The 20,422-nt window shown below is 40.3% G+C and overlaps 5 protein-coding genes across 8 annotated transcripts; 1 reads left to right on the forward strand and 4 right to left on the reverse strand.

The window, feature by feature from the left end:
* Positions 1 to 298: 298 nt before the first annotated feature.
* Positions 299 to 1,689, reverse strand: LOC134189698 (uncharacterized). Its single transcript, XM_062658057.1, has 2 exons — positions 1,553 to 1,689; positions 299 to 1,479 (listed from the first exon to the last, which is right to left on the reverse strand). Exons 1-2 carry the CDS (start codon positions 1,677 to 1,679, stop codon positions 548 to 550), a joined length of 1,059 nt encoding a protein of 352 aa, XP_062514041.1. The 5' UTR covers positions 1,680 to 1,689; the 3' UTR covers positions 299 to 547.
* A 140-nt stretch (positions 1,690 to 1,829) lies between these two features.
* Positions 1,830 to 5,677, reverse strand: LOC134189707 (uncharacterized). Of its 4 annotated transcripts, none has more exons than XM_062658069.1 (7): positions 5,461 to 5,677; positions 4,293 to 4,481; positions 4,114 to 4,176; positions 2,926 to 3,015; positions 2,756 to 2,855; positions 2,024 to 2,061; positions 1,830 to 1,968 (listed from the first exon to the last, which is right to left on the reverse strand). In XM_062658069.1, the coding sequence occupies exons 1-7, from the start codon at positions 5,649 to 5,651 to the stop codon at positions 1,908 to 1,910; spliced, it is 732 nt and encodes a 243-aa protein (XP_062514053.1). In that variant the 5' UTR covers positions 5,652 to 5,677; the 3' UTR covers positions 1,830 to 1,907. The 4 variants fall into 4 exon arrangements, with proteins under 4 accessions (XP_062514053.1, XP_062514069.1, XP_062514078.1 ...); XM_062658085.1 differs by having other exon boundaries at positions 5,366 to 5,503; XM_062658094.1 differs by lacking the exon at positions 5,461 to 5,677 and adding an exon at positions 5,079 to 5,153.
* Positions 5,678 to 5,991: 314 nt separating this feature from the next.
* LOC134176417 (ADAM 17-like protease) lies at positions 5,992 to 13,799 on the reverse strand. Its single transcript, XM_062643090.1, has 16 exons — positions 13,745 to 13,799; positions 13,512 to 13,668; positions 11,382 to 11,901; positions 11,236 to 11,322; positions 9,750 to 9,854; positions 9,550 to 9,691; positions 9,168 to 9,278; positions 9,095 to 9,100; positions 8,865 to 9,038; positions 8,624 to 8,756; positions 8,398 to 8,568; positions 6,653 to 6,912; positions 6,533 to 6,585; positions 6,430 to 6,465; positions 6,276 to 6,365; positions 5,992 to 6,212 (listed from the first exon to the last, which is right to left on the reverse strand). The coding sequence occupies exons 1-16, from the start codon at positions 13,797 to 13,799 to the stop codon at positions 6,096 to 6,098; spliced, it is 2,217 nt and encodes a 738-aa protein (XP_062499074.1). The 3' UTR covers positions 5,992 to 6,095.
* Positions 13,796 to 18,516, reverse strand: LOC134189020 (oxysterol-binding protein 1-like). The gene is made up of 10 exons (XM_062657255.1): positions 18,369 to 18,516; positions 18,103 to 18,308; positions 17,817 to 18,046; positions 16,489 to 16,989; positions 16,289 to 16,420; positions 15,987 to 16,232; positions 15,707 to 15,931; positions 14,583 to 14,678; positions 14,348 to 14,517; positions 13,796 to 14,278 (listed from the first exon to the last, which is right to left on the reverse strand). The coding sequence occupies exons 1-10, from the start codon at positions 18,488 to 18,490 to the stop codon at positions 13,900 to 13,902; spliced, it is 2,307 nt and encodes a 768-aa protein (XP_062513239.1). The 5' UTR covers positions 18,491 to 18,516; the 3' UTR covers positions 13,796 to 13,899.
* A 23-nt stretch (positions 18,517 to 18,539) lies between these two features.
* Positions 18,540 to 20,262, forward strand: LOC134189040 (putative cysteine protease YraA). The gene is made up of 5 exons (XM_062657274.1): positions 18,540 to 18,623; positions 19,349 to 19,486; positions 19,545 to 19,756; positions 19,824 to 19,866; positions 19,920 to 20,262. The coding sequence occupies exons 1-5, from the start codon at positions 18,561 to 18,563 to the stop codon at positions 19,986 to 19,988; spliced, it is 525 nt and encodes a 174-aa protein (XP_062513258.1). The 5' UTR covers positions 18,540 to 18,560; the 3' UTR covers positions 19,989 to 20,262.
* Positions 20,263 to 20,422: the final 160 nt, after the last annotated feature.

Genomic DNA, 20,422 nt, shown 5'->3' on the forward strand with positions numbered 1-20,422 from the left:
AGCTATTGCAGCAACTAATTGTATATGTAATGTTTTGTCTATTCAAACATTATGTAATGAGATTTCCAACCATGTGAGCCTAACACATGTAAAGTCTCACCTTTCTCCATACCCCTTGGAGACAATTATGTTTACATAAATCATGAAGAAATTTGAATATACAATTTATGTGTACACTTATATATGAGGATAAGAATACATGTAGCTGTTCTCGAACAGAGATCTTTTTTCTCCTTGTAGGGGGGACTGACTGACTGGACACTTCTGTGAGTGTACTTACAACAATTTGAGGGTTTGAATATATATCACACATCAAACAAATTGTTAGTTAAACGAAAATACTTTTTTGTACAATAATGATGATAATGATGACTTGGAATGTCTTAATGCTCCTTTCTAATGTTTCTCTTATTAACAAAGTTTTGAGAAACATCACAAGATAACTGATGTTAACAAGCACATCATCCCACCCGTGGTTAGTCTCTGTTCTTACACACAACTCCAATGCAAAAATACATTTCTGTTTGTAACAATATTAATTTTCTGTCTAGTCTGTTGACCCAGGATGTTTAGATGTCACTTTCTGCCAGGTTCCACTTCCATTAGAACCAACAGATCGATCCTTGATGATCTGACTGACATCAGATCCAACATCCTCTCTCTCACTATTCAAGTGCTTGATATGAACCTTCCGTCGGGACTTTCCGTCTCTGACTCCAATGGGAGGAAGAACTGCTGGAGGTTCTTTAGCTGTAAACTGTACAGGCTGAACGCAAGTTGTGTGTAAGAAATCCTCTGCATTCGGCAGTATCTGTGACTGTGACAGCCTCCCACGCCTAACAGCCCTTGCATGAGGCGTTTGATCGTGAGAGCTTGGACATGAAAGAACAGGTATCTGTTCTGAGATGACAACCAAGTCCGTAACTGGGGACGTAGGCAGCTGACGCTTCTGAGAAGTCGAATGGCATTTAGGAGTTGAGGCACGTGAAATAGTTTGAGATTTTTGTCTTGGCACAGAGGGAGGGCGAGGCATATCAAACATAGAGATTGGCGTCGGGGAGGATACAGATCGAGTTAGGCTTTCCGATGACGACGTCCCTACACCGAGTTCATGATCTCTAGCAATACTCTTTCCCTGTCCCTGCCTACCCTGCTGTTTTTGTTTACTTCTCAGTCTAAAGTGATGGAGTTGCAAAGTCAGGTGTGCTATTGTCTCCGCACGTGCCTCGAGTTCACTATTCAACAGACGAATGCGCCCCATCTTTTCCTCCATCTCCTCCATGCTGCGTTGCTCCACCATCTTCACACGCTTCTTCAACACGGCCATTTCGTCGTCGTGTGCACTCAATTCCGCCCTCAATCGCGCACTCTCGCGCCGCTCTCTCTCCAGATCTCGCGCAAGGCTCGCCTCTCGTTCACAAGGAGCATTACCCACATGCATCTTGCCACTACTCTTCATCGCCACATGAAACGACAATTCTACGTGAGAATCACACCCGCAATCATTACCTAACGCTCACTTGCCCCTATTGCGACGAACAACAAAGCCTACCCGAACATTTCTTCTTTAGGTTTTCTATCTCCTTGTGCAGTCCTGCTAGTGTTTTGCAATGCTCTTGTTGCATAAACGAGATGGCGCTCTCCGCGTTCTCAAGACGCACTCTCGCTCGTACTAACATTACTTTCGCAAGATGTAGCTCCAAATTAGCTGCTTTATTCACCAGAAAGAGCGACAACGAAGAACGTGGACGAGAACCTCGTTGCCACGAGATCGCCCCCTCACAACAATTTAGTACGCATGCGTAGGTATTCAAAGATCGAAACAATTTTGATGATCAAGAAAATTGAAATGTAATTAAACTGTAACGCTTGACTTTGCGTAGACATTAATAATATTATAACAGTTACTATATCTCCATCTCGTCAGATTCCCATAGCGTCTCCCCAGCATCAATGTCAATAAAGTCACTAGACAACAGCAAGAATTCCAACACAGATAACACTGTAACAACACATCATAAACCTGCACATTTTTCTAGTCTCTGATGAATTATTCGTTTCCTACAAAGAAAGCAAAACCACATAATTCATATTTGTTAGACATCGATATATTAATCAATTAATTAAGATCATACTGATATTAACTACATAAAAGCACTAAAGAAATGCTACAACTACCGACTGTGTTTCAAATTATACCTAAACCAACAGAACTGTAACATAGTGGTCTGTACAGCCAGACCAAATTCTTGATGCTTCGCCAGTCCAGCTTTGAGCTTGGCCAAAACAAAAATAAACTTTAAGTGAGCATGTGCAATGATATTATGTTTGCTGTAAATGACTTAGTCCTGTAGCATATCCTATAATTACATATCAATGAGCATTGATAGTGCATGTGGTCCGGTGACTGTTTTCGCGCATTAAGCTCAATCAGCGTCCTTAGTTTATTGTCCATTTTGTTACCTCACGTTTGTACGCAGTGCAATAGTGCAATAGAACTGCATGCTCAAAATCTCACGTGATCATTACTTTTAATTTAATTAATTTTAATTTTTTATTTCAATCAACTATCCGAGTATCAAAAAATGTAGTTGGCCTGGCCTAAATTTGATTATTGATTACATTGTATTATAGCAGGTGCTCATTATGAGAAAGTAATTATGTCCAAGTCCTAACCCACACTAGTACACTACACAGAAAACATCAATTAATTAAGCAGCTTGACTGTCAGTCTTCCAGTGAAAGCATCACACACCTGTCTGTTCATGTCTTGTTCATCGGTCACGGTACTATACATGTGTTGAACAAAATCTGCTGGAGGTCTCCATACTACGAGTTCCATACAAGGTCTGCTTCTAGAAATATAGAATCGAAACAAAGCATCAAACATGACACATTAACACATTAAACTATAACACACGATACATTTGCTCCACTAGTTTCTCAGGTAGAATAGCTAATTTCGTACACGAGATCATGTGCTCCTTGAGCTCCTTGCTTAGTTCAACAGCTGGACTGTAAATAGAAAGTTGGTCAATATCGAGACTAACTCATTACTACGTAGTTATTGAAGCTGCGTTTACACCCTCGCTTCCACAGCTATGAGCCTTCAAGATAGAATTGTCACAGAGTATTATGAATTTAGATGCAATTTTTCGTCTAAGCTCTACACTTGTACTTGTATATTAAAGAGTACTGAAGTGCTAAACCCTCAGCTGTTAGGCAACACAGCTACTTTACTAGACTGCCAGGTGTACATGTAATTTAACTCCAGTGATAACAATGAGCGAATACACTGCATTCCAATTGGCCGTCTGTATGTCTGTCTGTCTGTCTGTCTTAGATAGATTATTTGATTTTGACATTCAAAGTCAAGTCCATTAGTTAATGACTTTGTTGTTTGCAAGGACTAATTCGTATTTTAAAAAATCCTAGCATATGTGCAAGTACAATCTGTATGAGAATAAATTATCTGTCTGTCTGTCTGTCTGTCTGTCTGACTATCTGTCTGTCTACTGATGCACTACTGTAACCCTAGTGCATGCGTGTCTTGGGTTAATAATGTATCTTAAACTTGTACAAAATGACTGTCGTACGTTTCACATGACCACAGAAGTCCCTAACACCGAAAGTTAAAATAGTCAGTACTCGTCAAAGTAAAAGGAGGTATCACATACGGGATTACACGTTGCTCATTGCTCATGGTTACACAACGTTAGATTCCCCAGTATATGTATGCCACAAAAAGTGATTGATTTCGCATTAGCAGTTGCAGACAGTAGGGTTTGTTGTTTGCTTCCAACAAGACCTGGTAAACATGATCAAATTACACTGTTGTGGTAATTAAGAAACTCTGTTGTGCATTGTCTCTGGTTGCCTTGTACAACCAATCACAAATATTGCTTGGTGACTGGACTACACTAAGGGCATTACCTTCTGGAGTGTGACAGACATAGACTAATAGTCAACCATCCATACATGCAAACATCCATCAACGAACATAGTCACAGACCACAAGTCGGTCAAGCCCTACACTCACTAAGTCACGTGACTTTCAAGAAGTCCTGTTTATGGCTCATAGCTGAAATTACTAGTACCCCATTTACTACATACGCTTCATCCGATGAACCATAATCAGATTCACTACCAGAGTCTTCATGGCGATCCTCAATGATGCTACAACACAACAAGATTAGAATGAGCACTTTTTACTAGAATGCACATAACTTGTGTGTGTGTGTGTGTGTGTGTGTGTGCGTGTGTGCATGCGTGCGTGTGTGTAAGTTACTCACACGACATTATTCATTGGGCTATCTTCATTATCCCACATCTCGTTACCATGAGCCATACAAGAACTGTTCTGCCCGTCAAGGTAGAGGCTTCCTAGTTGTGCTGCTACAGCATCTTCTGTTATTAGTTGCTTGCTGAGTGGCGTGTCAAACTCATCGCCATCTAGTCCCTTCCTCTTTCGACACTCTACACTACAAGTAAAGCATGCAATCAGAAGCACAGAAAACACATCAGGGTTCTATTCTATAGTCAGTAGGCATATGAGTAATGGTAATTATGAGTGTTGATTACATATATACACACATACCCCGGTGTGCGCAAAACTAGAGTTTACCAAAACTGGCAGTAGCTGCTTTTGGCTATTGAATAAGTACGCTTGTGATAAGTCAATGTAAACAGAAAATTGCTACACACACTTGACAGCACACAAAAGTCTAATGAAAAAACCATTACATGCATATAAAAAGATCAACATTGACTGATTACACATTACTGCATACAGCAGATATGTATGACCCAGCTGATCTCAACTGTGTTACCATTCATATCTGTTTCCTAGTAATCTACAAATTAAGTTCAGTGGGTGAACTGGTTTTGTAGTCAAATTATGAATAGGAAACCATTGTGTATGACCTGATTTTATTAGAAACAATAGCTATAGCTTGTGTTAAAGTGTGATTGTTGGAAAGTTGTGTTTAATCACTGTTTGGTGTTTGGTTAATTAATTAATGAGAGAGAAATAGTCTGGAAGATGAAGGTGTGTTGCATGTCATTGAATGCTCACACACTCATTCCAGCTCATTCCTTTCGGCATTTACAGTCCCATACAGTAGTCAAAACAACACGGCAAGACGGTTCAGCAACTTCGAATTCCCAGCACCTACAGTCTACCAAGTCTGCTAATAACAAAGATGTCTTTGTCTGAATAGCTGTTGCTATGGTTCCCAAAATGCGCACTACACTGCAGTTCGAACGCTAGCGCTCTCTCCACTGACTGGCCGTAATGACAGCACTCCTCGTACATACGATACACTTAATTAAGTTAAGAATAAGAAATATATCTAACATATCTAACATCGAAGGTTTTGTCGCCTCACTCAACATCACACAACAGGCCCTTCTACATTTCTCGTCTCCCTCTGTAAACCCTCTGATGTCTTGATGTCTTACCGCCTTCTCCAGGCTGGTGACAAGTCAGCAGATTGTGCGAACGTCGCTAGAGGACGCTCATCCAGAGCGACACCCTCGTCACTTTCCGATACCAAGCAGACTGACGACGCGAGCTGCGCTCTCGGCATCGCTACTTGCTCTTCCCAAGTTGAACCGTCAAATCCGAAGGCATTCGTCCTCGTCCAACTCATTGCGCGCTTATTGTTCTCAGGGAGTGTTCATGATCACAGCTGCGCATGTCCGGTGTCCCCTCTAGAAAATTCTCGATTGGAGATTTGGTAGCGAGGAAATTCAAGATTGAAGTCGCCATATAAAATAAACAGACCTAGCCTGTGTTAATTAAAGGCATTTAAAAGTTGCTGCTCGTGATGGTAACATCTGAATTGCTAAAACAAATTAATTAAAAATATCAATTCATGTGATATGATGAGTGGCCCTCCGGATCCCAAATACTGTCCTTCAAATGGCCGTAGCATTCACATCCTAGTTCATCACTGATACAATATCCAATTAGATCAAATTACGAAAAACTCAAACAATAATTAATAATTTTATTAACAGCAAACAAGTTGAAATGTACGTTCTAGCAATCGAGTGTTTCAATACTACAATGCAAGCTATAGCTACAGTGCAAGCTAGCTGGCTAGCTGGAGTTTGATTTTACGACGTTGCTTTGGATCCTCATCCAAAGAATACCACAGTCTATCATCAAATCTTGATGTTTCTTCGTTTCCAATCAGACTGGCGAGTGACTATGAAGAACAAACCCAATCTTTGAGAAGTACACAAAACAACATTCACTTGAGACAGCCTACATCATCTCTAGCCGAATCGGTCTGATCTTGGTTCTGTCTGTCTTGGTATTCGGCTTCCTTACCTAACTTTGCACGTTTTCTTCGATGATCCTAAATACGAGCATAGCGACATAAGACAAACAAATGGACACAGCAAACCACTGTCAAAACTAACGAAACACCAAATTACAATACATGTTGGCACCCAAACCTGAACACATAAACAGAGTAACTAGCAGTTAATCAACCACACAAGATGAGACATGAGCATCTCTCACCACCAGACTAAAGAACAACACAGCAGCCACGATGTTGTCTCGAACCCACTCACCTGTAAAACAACGTACTATAACATATACCAGACATAAGTATTGTATGATGACCAAACTTCTGTGTACCGATTGTATCAATTGACAGCTGCTCTATAAAATTCCACAATCGCGATATGACATCTTGGGTTTTTTTGACACAGTTTCCGCTTTCACACAGACCCAAGGAACATGGCGTGCCATCCAAGTGGAAAACTGTTGGATCTGCAGCTGTACAGTTTGTTGACAAGCAACACACTTTACATTCATCTTCCGGTTTGTTACAGATGCAAGATTGCTTTTCCATTAGCTCACAAAAATGAAGACAGCTTTGATTCTTGCACTGACCACTGGCAATTGAAAAGTATGTCACATTCAGTACCATACATACATACACATACATAGATAAACAAACAATAGGACATAAAAGACAGTATGTATGTATGTATATTGATTAGAAAGACAACTGCAAGATAAATTACTATAAGAGATAGCCGCTTTGCAATGTAGTGCAGTACTGTAAATCCAAACTAGGAATGTAAATTAGACTACAACACCCAAATTGGATTGGTTGAGTCCTAGCCCACCACAAGACTAGAGAAATAACTTTCAAAGAGGCTTGTATTGATGTTTGAAAGAGGTAGCTTGCAAGGTGTTCTCCTCAAGTGGCACCAGCAACTCAAAAATAATGAGTAGCTTAGAATACTATTACATAAAACAAGTCAGGGTAATAACCAGCAGTAGCCAAACCCTAAAGTGAGTGAGTAAACTTACAGACACAAACATATAGACGTACATTTTTTGTACCTACGTACATACAAGAGCCCCTAAGGCTCAGGTTCGATACTGAAATGACTATGCTACGATACTACAATGCTATAATGCTACAATGCTATCAGCAGTCACTGTCTATATGTCACTTCTTCTTCTTCTTGGACAGAACTGACACTCCGGAGAGTGAGGCAATTGTATGTTAGTTCCTTGCCCAAGAGAATTTATGTATGTAGCCCTCCCGCACTCAAACTCTGACCCGAAGGTCCCGGATGTTGCCAATCTCCAACTGCACACTCTAACCAATTGAGCCACATACATACATACATACATACATGCATACATACATGGACAATGGACAAATAGGACAAATGTCAAGGCCTCCACATCATTCGTGAATGACGTCAACCTTGAGGTCAGTTGCGGAGATAGCTCCCCTGCCTCTAGAGGCCGGGCCTCACATACATACATACATACATACAGACAGACAGAGAGACATACAGACATATATACAGATAGGACTTTATTCTCACATAGACTCTACTAGTACATATGCTAGGAATTTGTAATAATCTATCTAAATCATCATGAACAAACAGACAGACAGACAGACAGACAGACAGACAGACAGACAGACGGACAAACAGACAGACGAACAAACAGACAGACAGACAGACAGGACAAACAGCAGTATTCCAATTCATTGCTGTAATCACCAAAAATCTAGTGCTAAAGTGATTCCATACAACATAAGTCAAGTGCTACAAAAAACATACACACAATTACAGGTGCAAATTAAGCCTCAACAAAAAGACCTTTCTGAAACAACTGCAAAACCAGTTGGACTCACTGAAATTGATACACAAATGCTTTCCAATGACAAACAGACATTCATACATGCACAGACACAAAAAAAAGTGTAAAAGTAAAGCAGAAGGAACACGCAAGGAAAAAGAGGATTGGTTGAACAAGTAAATGAAAAGTGTGAGCAAGTAAGCAGATAGTAAGACACATGTATCATATATACACAAACAACAACAGATAAAATATTTTACAACACTTACTTGCCAAGACAGCTACGACCATCTGCTTTAAAGTTACGTTCAGGACAAGATTTGGAATCACCAGAGCAATATGTATCATCATGACATAATTCATCAAGCTCGGGAGCCTGGAAACAAAGAGTATTGGCACGAGCATACCTACAGTCTTGACAGCAAGCATCAGATCTGTCACTGCAAACAAACATTGCTACCTTTCAAACAAATTTTACCAAATCATGCTACCTACCTACATGCTGCACTTGAACGAAGAGTGCAACTGTTTGTACAACAATCATCATTAGATTCACCGATCTGCCCGCCTCCATCGCATTCCTCTCCATCCTCACGATATCCATTACCACAGAACGTTTCACTCCGACCTAGAGTCATATATATATATATATATATATATATATATATATATATATATATATATATACACACACATATAACTCAATTAATTCCAACATATCAAACATTCCATGTACCCGTGAAACAGTGACTCTTTGTTTTCAGTACAGACAATATACTAGCTCTGCTGCAAGATGAAAAAACAAAATTGTTGCCGTCTGATCCATCAACTGCTGTTGCACTCATGATGTATCGTCCGTCATTGCCCCCGGAACATTGATTTGGATCATGCGGTGACCCCCAGTTGTGACCTTAAGATATCAATGTCTCTTCATTGCAGCAAAGTTTCTAAGTATAAATGACATACCTATTTCTAATAAATACAAAAGCAGACGATTGTAAGAAAACCTTAATACTTAGGTATGGTAAATAAGGTTTACCATGTTGGACAACTACTTCTGCTTCCTTGACAATTAGAGTCCTGCCATGATTAATTCCGGTTGAAAATCCAACATTTGTATGTCTCACACGAGACTGAGTACCACGTAAAACTAATAGATGCAACACAGTGATTTGATACAATATGTCCAAACAGATATAAAACTAATTAAACAACCATACATTACTGAAAAGATGCCAATGCCCATTTATGCATTCATATTTCCCTTTGTCATATCTGTGGTCGTAGTGACAGCCAACCACATGCATTTAATTTAAGAGTGTGACAAGTGATCTAGCATGCAGTAGGTTATGTCATCTTCATACATAACTGCATCTGCGTTGTGTGTCATAAACATTACAACAGATGACAACAGAGCTCACCAAATGAGCAAATTCCGCCAGCCTTGTTTGCTCTTGAACTAGCAATAGGAGCAAGACCTAACAATCCTCCGGGAAAATCTTGATAAGTAAACACATGAACAAGACAAAAGTCATCCCATCCCTCTTTACTATAACCAATTTCCTACACAAATAAGCCATAAGAGCAACAAATCTAATTACCAAGTCCAGACAGCTCTTACTTCAAGGTAAGTATTTTGATTCCAAACTCTACCCGGAGTTGAAGTTGGTACATTATATGGAGCAACATCATCATTTAAACTTGATGGCCTTTCATGGATAATCACCTGTAAATACAATGTACATCTATCTTCAGGGTAAAAACACCCCACTACATGAAATACATATGTTATATCATTTTGCTTTACTTCATAAGACCGTACTTCACCTTCTGTATGATCACATCACACACACACACACACACACACACACACACACACACACACACACACACACACACACACACACACACACACACACACACACACACACACACATGTGCACACACTATGATAGTCTCGTGTAGCCAAACCCCTTCCCTTCTTGATATCTACCGGCGGGAAAGGGTTTGGTGAAATTGCACACAAGTAGTGGTGCCAGCCGCCACCGACTTCCGGGTGGCAGATAATTACATTAACGTAAACGTGTAATCAATCCCACGCAAGTTGATTGTTAGTTACACAATGGATCCGGACTGTTGTGCTTTGTGCTTGGAGTCTCTTTTCATCAAACGCAAAACAAAGTAAAAGAAACGGCTCTCGAAATGCTCAAGTAATGTAGACATCTTGGCAAGTGTAAGCTAGTCGGACATTCTTTTGTGGACCAGCTGATTAGATAGAAGCAGCTGGGTCGAGCCTGTTTGTGATACATTGCCAAACGTAGCTTGCTTCGTTTCCTAGGCTAGATCAGCAAATTCAAGGATTACGGGAAGAGATCGAGGGGATGGCACGGCAGGTCGAAATAATTAATTATGCAGAGGTTAGCGGGCAGTTTGCGTGAATTCGTAGCTAACTAAACGCCCTATACCAAGAACAATACCATACTATCGTAAAGTCTGTCCATTGATTGTTGTAAGCCTTCCAACAAGTGATTTCTCGTCGACAACAGAGAGAAGAATGTTTCCAGTAATTATCACCTGTCAGCTTAACCTTCATCTAATTACTAGTTGGAAAGACGTGGGCGTATGCCTGGCACCACTGCTTGTGTGCAATTTCACCAAACCCTTCCCAGCCGGTAGATATAAAAAAGGGGAGGGGTTTGGCTACGCGAGACTAACACTATGATACAACTGCAAATACACAAATAATCAAAATTTCCATCATCTCTACACATTGAAACACACTTGAAAGCCTAGCTAGCTGTTACACTCAAGGCAAGCCAACTACAAAGTGGGTTCTAATTGCCACATCCCATCATATGATGTAGACAGAATGCTAAAATGGGCATGGGTATCACAAAAAATCACTGAAGTTACTGAAAAGATCTACACTCACATAACAACATGCATAAAAGTTGTATGCCAACATTCTTAATCAATGAACAGCACTAAAACATCAATTGTTTTTACACGACATATACGCACATAAAACATTCCATAACCTAACATCATAACGTAATACAGCTATTATAACAGGTTGATTGCATGACGTGAAAAACAAAAATTCAAACCTTTCTTATCATCAACCCTAGATTACTGAAGCCATCACCCCAGTCAGTAACACGAAATCTGTTGTCAACTGCTCCAGCAACATTTATCTACACAACAAATAATTAATCACATAAAACAATAATACCAACGTTATGTGTATGCTCACAAGATATTGAGCCATGGCTCCAACATTATTACCACCCACATGTGCAAAGAAGAGATGATCAGCTACCAAAGCAATTTCACATGAGTCTTCTCCAATTGCTCTCTTTCTACGTCGAAGAGTGTCCGATCTCGTTAACATCAGCTCATCATCATCATCATCTTCAACATGCATAAAGCTCTCATCTTGAGACGTACTAAGATCAATCCCACATGACGTCAAATTAGAAATGATATCTGATGATTTGTATGTAATCATGTGAAAGAGATGTGGTCCTTTAAAATGTCGCCATGATGGTTCGATGTGGTAAGACACATTCCCGAGTGTTATCGTAGCGGTCACAATGTTATCGTCGTCAACGTGCACCCAAGCATGAGATTTCTTTTCCCCATGCACATGACCTTCATAAAACTGATAGATATTGAGAGAGTGATGCTTGACTTTACTGGACCCATCATGACTGATCACTTTGAAGTCAGGAGAGAATAAACGCTCATGAGGAGACAGTGACAACACAAACTGGCTACACACATCAAGACAATCAATAAAGCTAAGGAAGTTAGATGAAATGTTGCTGTGTAAGAAGAGTATATACTACTGGTATCTATGGCCGTGTTTCCACTAGCTGCACCTTAAACTAGTTTAGCTTAAACGCATTTAAAAACTAAACCAGTTCAAGAAAGCGACTGTTTCCACTAGGAACTTGCACATCTGGGATGTACAAAACAAACTGTGTATGAACACCTTATTTTGAAGTATTGGGCTGCTCTGTCACCAAGTCAGAGCAACTGTTGGTTGTCACTGATTCAGCATCTGCTGGTAGGAGTTTGCATGACGATGACCAAGGACACCGTCTTCTCTCTCTCCGTAGCTGCTGATTTCTTTCCCCAAGTTAGCGACCCTTACATCTTCTAGGGCAATCCTATCCCAGTAAAATAGTCAATATTATCCAAAAGAGCGTTGTCAGAAGCCACCTAAAATAGCGCGCTGCTGTCATGTGACAGTTAAACCTAAACCACTTCGCTAAACCTACTTTGAAGGAGGTTTAGGAAAGCGGTTTAGGTTTAAAATATAACTGGTTTAGTGCAGGTGGAAACAGGTCAATTCTTAAACCAGTTTAGCTTAAACCACTTGTTAAACTGGTTTAGGCTCCAGTGGAAACGCGCCCTATGAAGCCCAAATACTATCATTACAGCTAGCTACTAGACTAGACGCAGCTCCTGTTATTCAAATTTAACTAAAGCCATGTCCACACTAGACCAGCATAGATAGCGATCACGATCCGATCGAGCTAACGAGAGTCCACACTGCACTTTGAAAACAATACCTCCGTCTCGTTTTCGGTATCATGTGACTGATGACCGATGTGTACGTGTGGGTTCTTTGCTTGCGGAAAGCATTGATACAACAACGGTAAGGTGAGCGAAAACAAAGACGAATGAGGAGTGTTAGATGTTCCGACTACCCGCGGAGCATACGTGGAGGTAACGGCCACTATTGCACCTCGGGATGTGGATTGGATTTATCGCGATCCAGTTGCCAGTGTGGACAAGACTTAAAATTTTAGTACAAACTACAGTACATATGCAGTTCCAGCCATAAATTGCTTTTGCTTTATCTGTCCAAAATGAAGTAAATCAGTTCATTTGATTTATAAATTATGTTTGCCTTATACCCACCAACACGTTAATCTGCCAGTTAAACCTTGAGCAAGAAGATGCAGCAGATAAAGTAAAAGAACACTGTATTAATTAACTAAATACAATCCCACCCAGCAGTCTGGCATGCATTAGAAACATACACTAGGAATTAATAAAAATAATTAATCATGATAAAATATATCATCTCAATAACCTGGCAAACTGGTTTACAGATATAATTAATTAATACACATCTGCAACCTTGCAAGACGTTTTGGTTCAATTAACTAATTAATTAATTAATTGAACATACTGCAGGACACTGCGCCACATTTCCTGTACAGTAGATACAGCAACATGCATTAGACTACTTTTAGTTAATATACCAGTACACTGCAAAATGCAGCACTATAATTAATATTAATTAATTAATTAAATTGTATGCAAATTGCGACCTCTCGAGGTATGTGATGGTTGCATTGCATACGCTTACCGATCTGCTATTTGCACTGCCATTCGTCTAACGTGGGCTCTTGGCTTTGGCGACCGACGGTTGGGAATAATTCGGTGAGTGATATCATCTCTGTGAAGTGTCCCGAACGAACGCAACGTTCCGTCCAACTGTCCATCGTACCACGCCCTAGCGCCCTCTGTAGCACAACGCAAGCACAGCTTCATACGCCTGCTATAAATTCGTATTCAACACTCAACAAGCATCCAGTCTACCTTCTAGAAAGCTAAACAAGAGCAGACAGGCCAGAACACCGCCACCACGCCTCATTTCTGCGGGTTGATATTAATCATATCCAAAATTAAATCTCCCATAAGCCTGAGTACGTAGAAATATTACGAGATTAAGGAAAACCACAACTAACACTAGATCACCACAGTTCTGGTAGATTACTCCAGTCATTTTGCTTTTTTCTTTCCCAGTATCCACCTTTGTAGACATGAGTCAGCATGTTAGTTAGGGGATCCATCTCGTTCTTGAACCAAACCGGTTTCCACCCGGCATCTCCTCCCGATTGCACCTTCTCTTTGCCTCCGCTGGTTTCCAACAGCGCGGCCTCTCTTTGCCTTCGTCTTGCTCTCTGTTTCTCCTCCAAGTTAAGTTTCTTTGCGTTCGCCGAGTCGTAATCTTGATTCTCCATGAGACGAAGATCCGGACGTAGCCGAGAATCGGTAGAAGCTATGCCTTCTTCTGGCTCGTTTAGTTGGCAAGCGAACTCGTCAAACCCGTACACAGTTTCACTCTGATGTCTATGACAAAGAGCAAGGATATGAAATGTCTCGTTATAAGGCATGTGGCTATTCAGATTTCTTGTGTACCTTGGTGGTGTTCGTGTCCATGCAGGTACCACAATGCCAGACTTTGGCAGTTTAGTGCTATTCTTGCCACCATAAGATCCTGTTATCCACGAGAACTCGACTACCTTGTCCCACGTGCCATAAAGCTGGATTCTTGGCTGCTCGTTCGCATCGTATACAACACCGGTAACCTAAGTGTAGAGTCAAAATACAACTTAAAGCCTGTCTAACACACAAAGTAATAAGTTGTTTCAACCCGTCGAGGTTCTTCTCTTGAAAAATAGCTATACGCATGGTACTTCAACCGACACAGCTCTTTGGTTGTCTTATTAACAACATCCACCTCTCCAGACTACAGCAGATACAATGTTTACAACAAGCACAAATATGGCAACATACAAAACTCATGTAACACGCAGATAATATAAAATTGTTGGTGTGACTCGGTTTTGGTGTATAAGCAAAGGAGACGCCAAACCATTATTTTAGTCCGAATAACATGATAGTGTGGGGTCCCATAGTGTGATAAAAGGCATGTGTTAGTAATGAAATTAGGTGACCTGTCTGTTTCACTAAGACATGCTACAGAAACAATTTACAGAACAAATAAAATCTCACAACATGCCAGCACCTAAATAGAGGCTTAATTAAACTCTGGTTTACTACAAAAAAAACATTAATGTGATGTGTCTAATAGTGATGCACTTTGTGAATACTGCAAATGACACACACTGTGTCAATGCCACTACAGACATCCTCCAGTACACGCTACACTTGATATTTTGATGAGTCATCTATTTGGAAAGTTTTGCTTTTGTACAAGGCTTGCTCATCAAGTGCAGAGTCAGTGGATACCATAATACATGACCAGCATCCCAACTAATCATCACATCTATCTATCTCTCTATCTATCTATCTATCTACAGTGGTGTGTGTGTGTGCGCGCATGTGTGTGATGGCTAGTTGAATGGCTACTGAAATTGACAAAGATACAGCATTCATAAACAATTGAGTTATACATATTTTGTGTGCAGAGGGTCTCTTACAAGCAGTTGACCTTTCTTCCTGAAGAGCTTTATGTAGTTTAATGGATGAAAATGCTAAAACCTAACAGTCTGTGTGAGTTTATATATCAAAGACGCTAAATTTTACAAGTGATACCACAAAATGGGCAACTTAGCTATTCTACTCCACCACATGTACAGGCAAAGAAAGGCGTCTCTGCTAGTCACATATATAAATATATATATATAAAGCAAACTCATTAATTTTAACATTCTTAATTGCAGACGAGATTAGTAACCAATGATTTCATCCTCTCGTGCAACATTTCCTGTTCCTATTGCTATCAGATAAAATTCTTTCATGTGTAAATCTTACATGATCAACATAAAGCTTGCCCACGATGATGTTATGAACGGTTGATACAACAGCTCGTTTACACACATAATGGTTGCCACTTTTAGGAAAGAAGACATGAGAAACGCCTTGTGGAAGGATCTGTAGGTATTGCCCACGAAACTTGCTGCCCATCACGTAATCCTGCCAGAAACTCCAGTCTCTGTGTTCGGCAAACATTGCTGTATGGGGAGGATGATGACCAACCTGAACACACAACATACATACAATCACAGACAATAATGAAAATAGAGTTGTTTACTTGTTCTGCTAGTGCTCTCCACCCTCGTACTCCGGTATCATCAAATTCATATGTTTCTCCGAGCATTGGGTTAAACGGCTTTCCAACTCGACTGCACGTCTTTGCATAAGTAGAAGCATTAAATGCGGCCACATACGCAAGCTGTTCCAGAGAGTTTTCACACTGTGCTGCTTTGTCTAGAACATCACTGTACTGCAAATCTTCTATAATGACTTGACAAAATGTCAAAGGCTCATTGATATTAACCTAAAATCAATCAATGAATAATAACATGCAACACAAATGGTGACTGGAATACTGACTGGAAGAGGAATCTTTGACAGCTCTCTGCCAATACAGTTTTTCATCAAATTCCATAGATTGAGCCGAGCATTCGGTTTAGGTGGTATGGTAGAGCGTCGCTTCTTCGGTGGAGTGACATCCACTGCAGTGAGCTGAAAAAAGCAGATCAACAAAATTAGCTAGTCAGAATTATCTACTTCGATGGCTAATCTCTCTGTACCTCAAAGGGTGGCATCAAAGCATTTGGAAGACCTTGTGACGTGGGAGCTTCTTCGACCACAGGTACTGCTGCACTTTTTTCTTTTTCCAACTCAAGACCATCCAGAGGTCCATGTCCACCACCGCATTGTTGTACGTCAGTACCAAGCAAAGGAGAAGCCAGCGACACATCACTAGTTGATCTTTGGTGAGAAGGCAGTAGACTCAGTTGGTATGATTGTGGTTCATATATACTGGCATCTTCTACGGCATCAAAAAAGCTGTCGTCATCATTGTCATCATCTTCTGCCTCTAGCAAATCGGCATCAGAGTCGGGACTTCGAGCGACCGGCTCCTCATCTGTTGTCGACCCTTTCTTGCAAACTTCTTCTAATCTGTTATGCTGTCTAGCCAAAGACTCCACTGTCTCCTCCAACCGTAAGCACCGTTCTCGCTCTACCTTTAGAGCTCTCTGCCACCGTTGTTCATACGTTTGAGCTAATGCCACAAAGTCGGCACAAGTCTAACACAACAAATGTTAACACAACGACACTGACAGACAGTAAACGTTCAGCTACAGCTGTTTAGTCCAGCTCAAGCATATGTACACTTGTTACGCGTAAAGTATCCTTACCTATCGCTATTCTAATCCTAAATTTATTTGACTACATCCCTTACTTCATCCAAAACTACACCATAACCACTCTGTAACCTTCCTTGTTGTTCTATTCATTCAAACACCAATGTTGTGGTAAGCTTCATATGATGGTGTCAATTGTCTTTTTTTGTCTGCTTTTTTTGCCCCACAGCATTCTAATTTGATAATTTGGCGTAACATCTTTCCCCAACCAGTCAACTCCAGCCATAACAGAAAACCACTCTTCCAAATCAAACCAGCTCACTTCTACTAAGATGAATTTAGCTGAAATGACTATGATTAATGACATAAAATGTAACTAAATGTTTTGGCAACAAAACACAAAATATTTCCCAGAGAGATTTGAACAGAATTCAAGACAAACTTTTGACATATGACCCTCTATTAAGCAGCTCAAGAAAAACAAGGGAGAGGATTCATAGCATAAAGGGTGATTTGACTGCACTTTCCAGTAATGAATATGAGTCAAACAAAAGTCTGTCTCTAAACCGAATAATGGTATAACGAGAATTTACCTCCTCCATCATGAGGTGATGAGAAACAACCACCAAAAAAGGAGTAACAACAAATTAATTAACAAAAAGCCAAGAAGGTGTGGTAAACAATGACCAGTAACCAGTAATAAACATGAAAATTCCTTGTCCATTAATTAAATACGCATCAAATAACTTAGGTCTGCTGTATTCACTTACATTCACCATCGCACTAGAAGAAATCTTCAACAAAGCCGTTTTCTCTTGTACGTGCTTGGATGCTGAAGATGAGCTTGTAGATGCCTCTGATTCATGAAGCTGTCTGGTCACAAGTTGGGTATGTTTAACCACAAGATCATTGCACGTCTTCAATTCCTCCAACTTTGTAGACAACGCCTCTAGTGTTTGCTGTGATTCTTCTAGTGGAGGAGCGGCCTCCTCTTCTTCATCTGAACAACATAAACATCACGTCGACTTGACAAAACGTGAGCACGCTCGTACTCACCAGACTCCGTCATTTTGATAGTCTCCGCTTTCGCCAGTTCCAGGGCAGTTACCCATTTCTGCCTTTCCACCTCACTGGCAGTCCGTAGATAGAACGTCTGCGTGCCGCCGTTGCTAATAACGAAGCTGCAAGCATCCAGAGTCTCTACTATCGCTCCAACAAGATTGATGGTTCCGCGACACGTGTGAGCCATTTCTGCCTGCGTTCTGAAAGGCATAAGATGGTCATCACACGCAAACGTTGACATGCAAGCAGGTCATACAAACCTGTAGTAGGACAAGAGACCGTTTGAGAGAACGAACCAGCGTTTCTGATAACCTTTGATGTAGTTTGTCCATTTGTAGAGCCAGCCCTTGTAGTTACCAGTCGAAACTTTGCTATCAGGCATCGTGCATGAGCCCACACGCTCACAGGTCACACTGAATCACGCGAGTCCGCGTCATCAAACACAGACCCGGATGTCAGAGATGGCCGGAAAGAAGATTGGGATTTTGGTCGAATTTAACTATGAGGACTTAGAGGTATGCATCTTTCGATATAACGAAGGGTTTCTTAGAGATCTGACTACGTTTGGATGCAATTGGTGCTGTAGTCGTCTAGAATGATCTAGATCTAGTTAGATAAATTCTATCTCTGTATTCACGTTTGTCCATGTCATATTTAACTGTGACTCTCAGTCTGTCTGCCAGCACCGTTTGTTTAAGCAGACAGACAGACAGACAGACAGACAGACAGACAGACAGACAGTAGTATTTTAGTTGCTTTGCATGCTTAAACGGTGTATAATAGTTCAATGTTTGAAAAAATATATGTATTGACAAACAGACAGATAGACAGACAGACAGACAGACAGACAGACAGACAGACCGATATTCATTGTATGGTAGTATCAATGTTGAAAATGAAAGTAAAACAGACAGACAGACAGACAGACAGTTCATTTTAGTCGTAGCCTTTTAATTTTATTGCAGAAATGTGCATTAGTTTGATCTAAGAATTATGTGATCACGATAGACAGACAGACAGGCAGACGGATCTAGCAGACAGAGACAGATAAAAACTTTATCAGAGATATTTATTTTCTGTGAACTTTCACTTGTTAGGGTTTGTGTTCAATGTAATGTGGACATTATATAAATGAAACGATAAACTAACAGACAGACAAACAGTCCTTTGATTGCTTAATTAATGGTGTTGAATGCTCAACTGCTTTTTGCACAATATGATTGGTTATGTTCATCGTCAGATATGGTATCCATTATTGAGGTTTCGTGAAGATGGCATGGAAACGTTTACTGTTGGCCCTGAGAAAGACAAGGTGTACCAGTCAAAAAAGGGATATCCATGCAAGTGTGACAGGTCAATAGAAACTATCACAGACAAAGTCAGGGAATCACCGTAGTAGTGCAAATTCTTCCTCAATACACTAACTAATATTACAGGATCTAGATGCTCTAATCATCCCCGGTGGATTTGCACCAGACTATTGGAGACGAGATAAACGATTTGTTGATTTGGCAGCCAACATGGTTCGGTCAGGAAAGCCTGTAGGGTCAATATGCCATGGACCTTGGCTTCTATGTTCTGCAAATGTGCTGAAAGACAAGAAGGTGACTTGCTTTCATTCCATTAAGGATGATGTTATCAATGCAGGGCAAGCAATTGTTTAATCAAAAATGATAAATTGATTTATGTTTAATAAATTATGTGTTTAAACGCAGTGGACTATATGAAGACGCTCCTGTTGTCGTGGATGGCAACTTGGTAGGTGATTATTGTGCTGCTTTTATAGCAGTGATCTTTCATGCCTTTATTAGATTACATCTCGAGTTCCCAATGATCTCCCACAGTTCTGTAAAGCAATTCTGGCACAGCTGAAAGCTTGAATTTTCTAACCTCTTTTTAAGTACACATGAAAACTACATATGGGTAGCTGCAGAATGCATGCATAATTTGCATCGTAAATTGTTAGGTAACTTAGTTTGCATACTTTTGTTATCTCAACAACTGGTTTTGCAATTGCTATACGTGTACTGAAGTTTTACAAACGCCAGAACCTCTGGGACAAGTATTAGAAACTTCAGCTTTCATGTACAATCATAGAACTTTGTAATAATTAAGTTCTCTAGGATTGTTGTCTCGGTTTAGAATCAGCTTGACTGTGACTGTACCTCCTGTACTGTCAAAGAGTGCCTTAATTAATCAAATGCCTCTTCAATGGTAACTGTCCATGATCAGGAGGGCAATACCTTGACGAGATTCAGACATCAGAATAATTATTGCTACCCCATGATAGTCTACAGTTACTTGCAATGTCATT

Source organism: Corticium candelabrum, chromosome 1, assembly GCF_963422355.1.
Source record: "Corticium candelabrum chromosome 1, ooCorCand1.1, whole genome shotgun sequence".
In the NCBI taxonomy this organism is placed as follows: Eukaryota; Metazoa; Porifera; class Homoscleromorpha; order Homosclerophorida; family Plakinidae; genus Corticium; species Corticium candelabrum.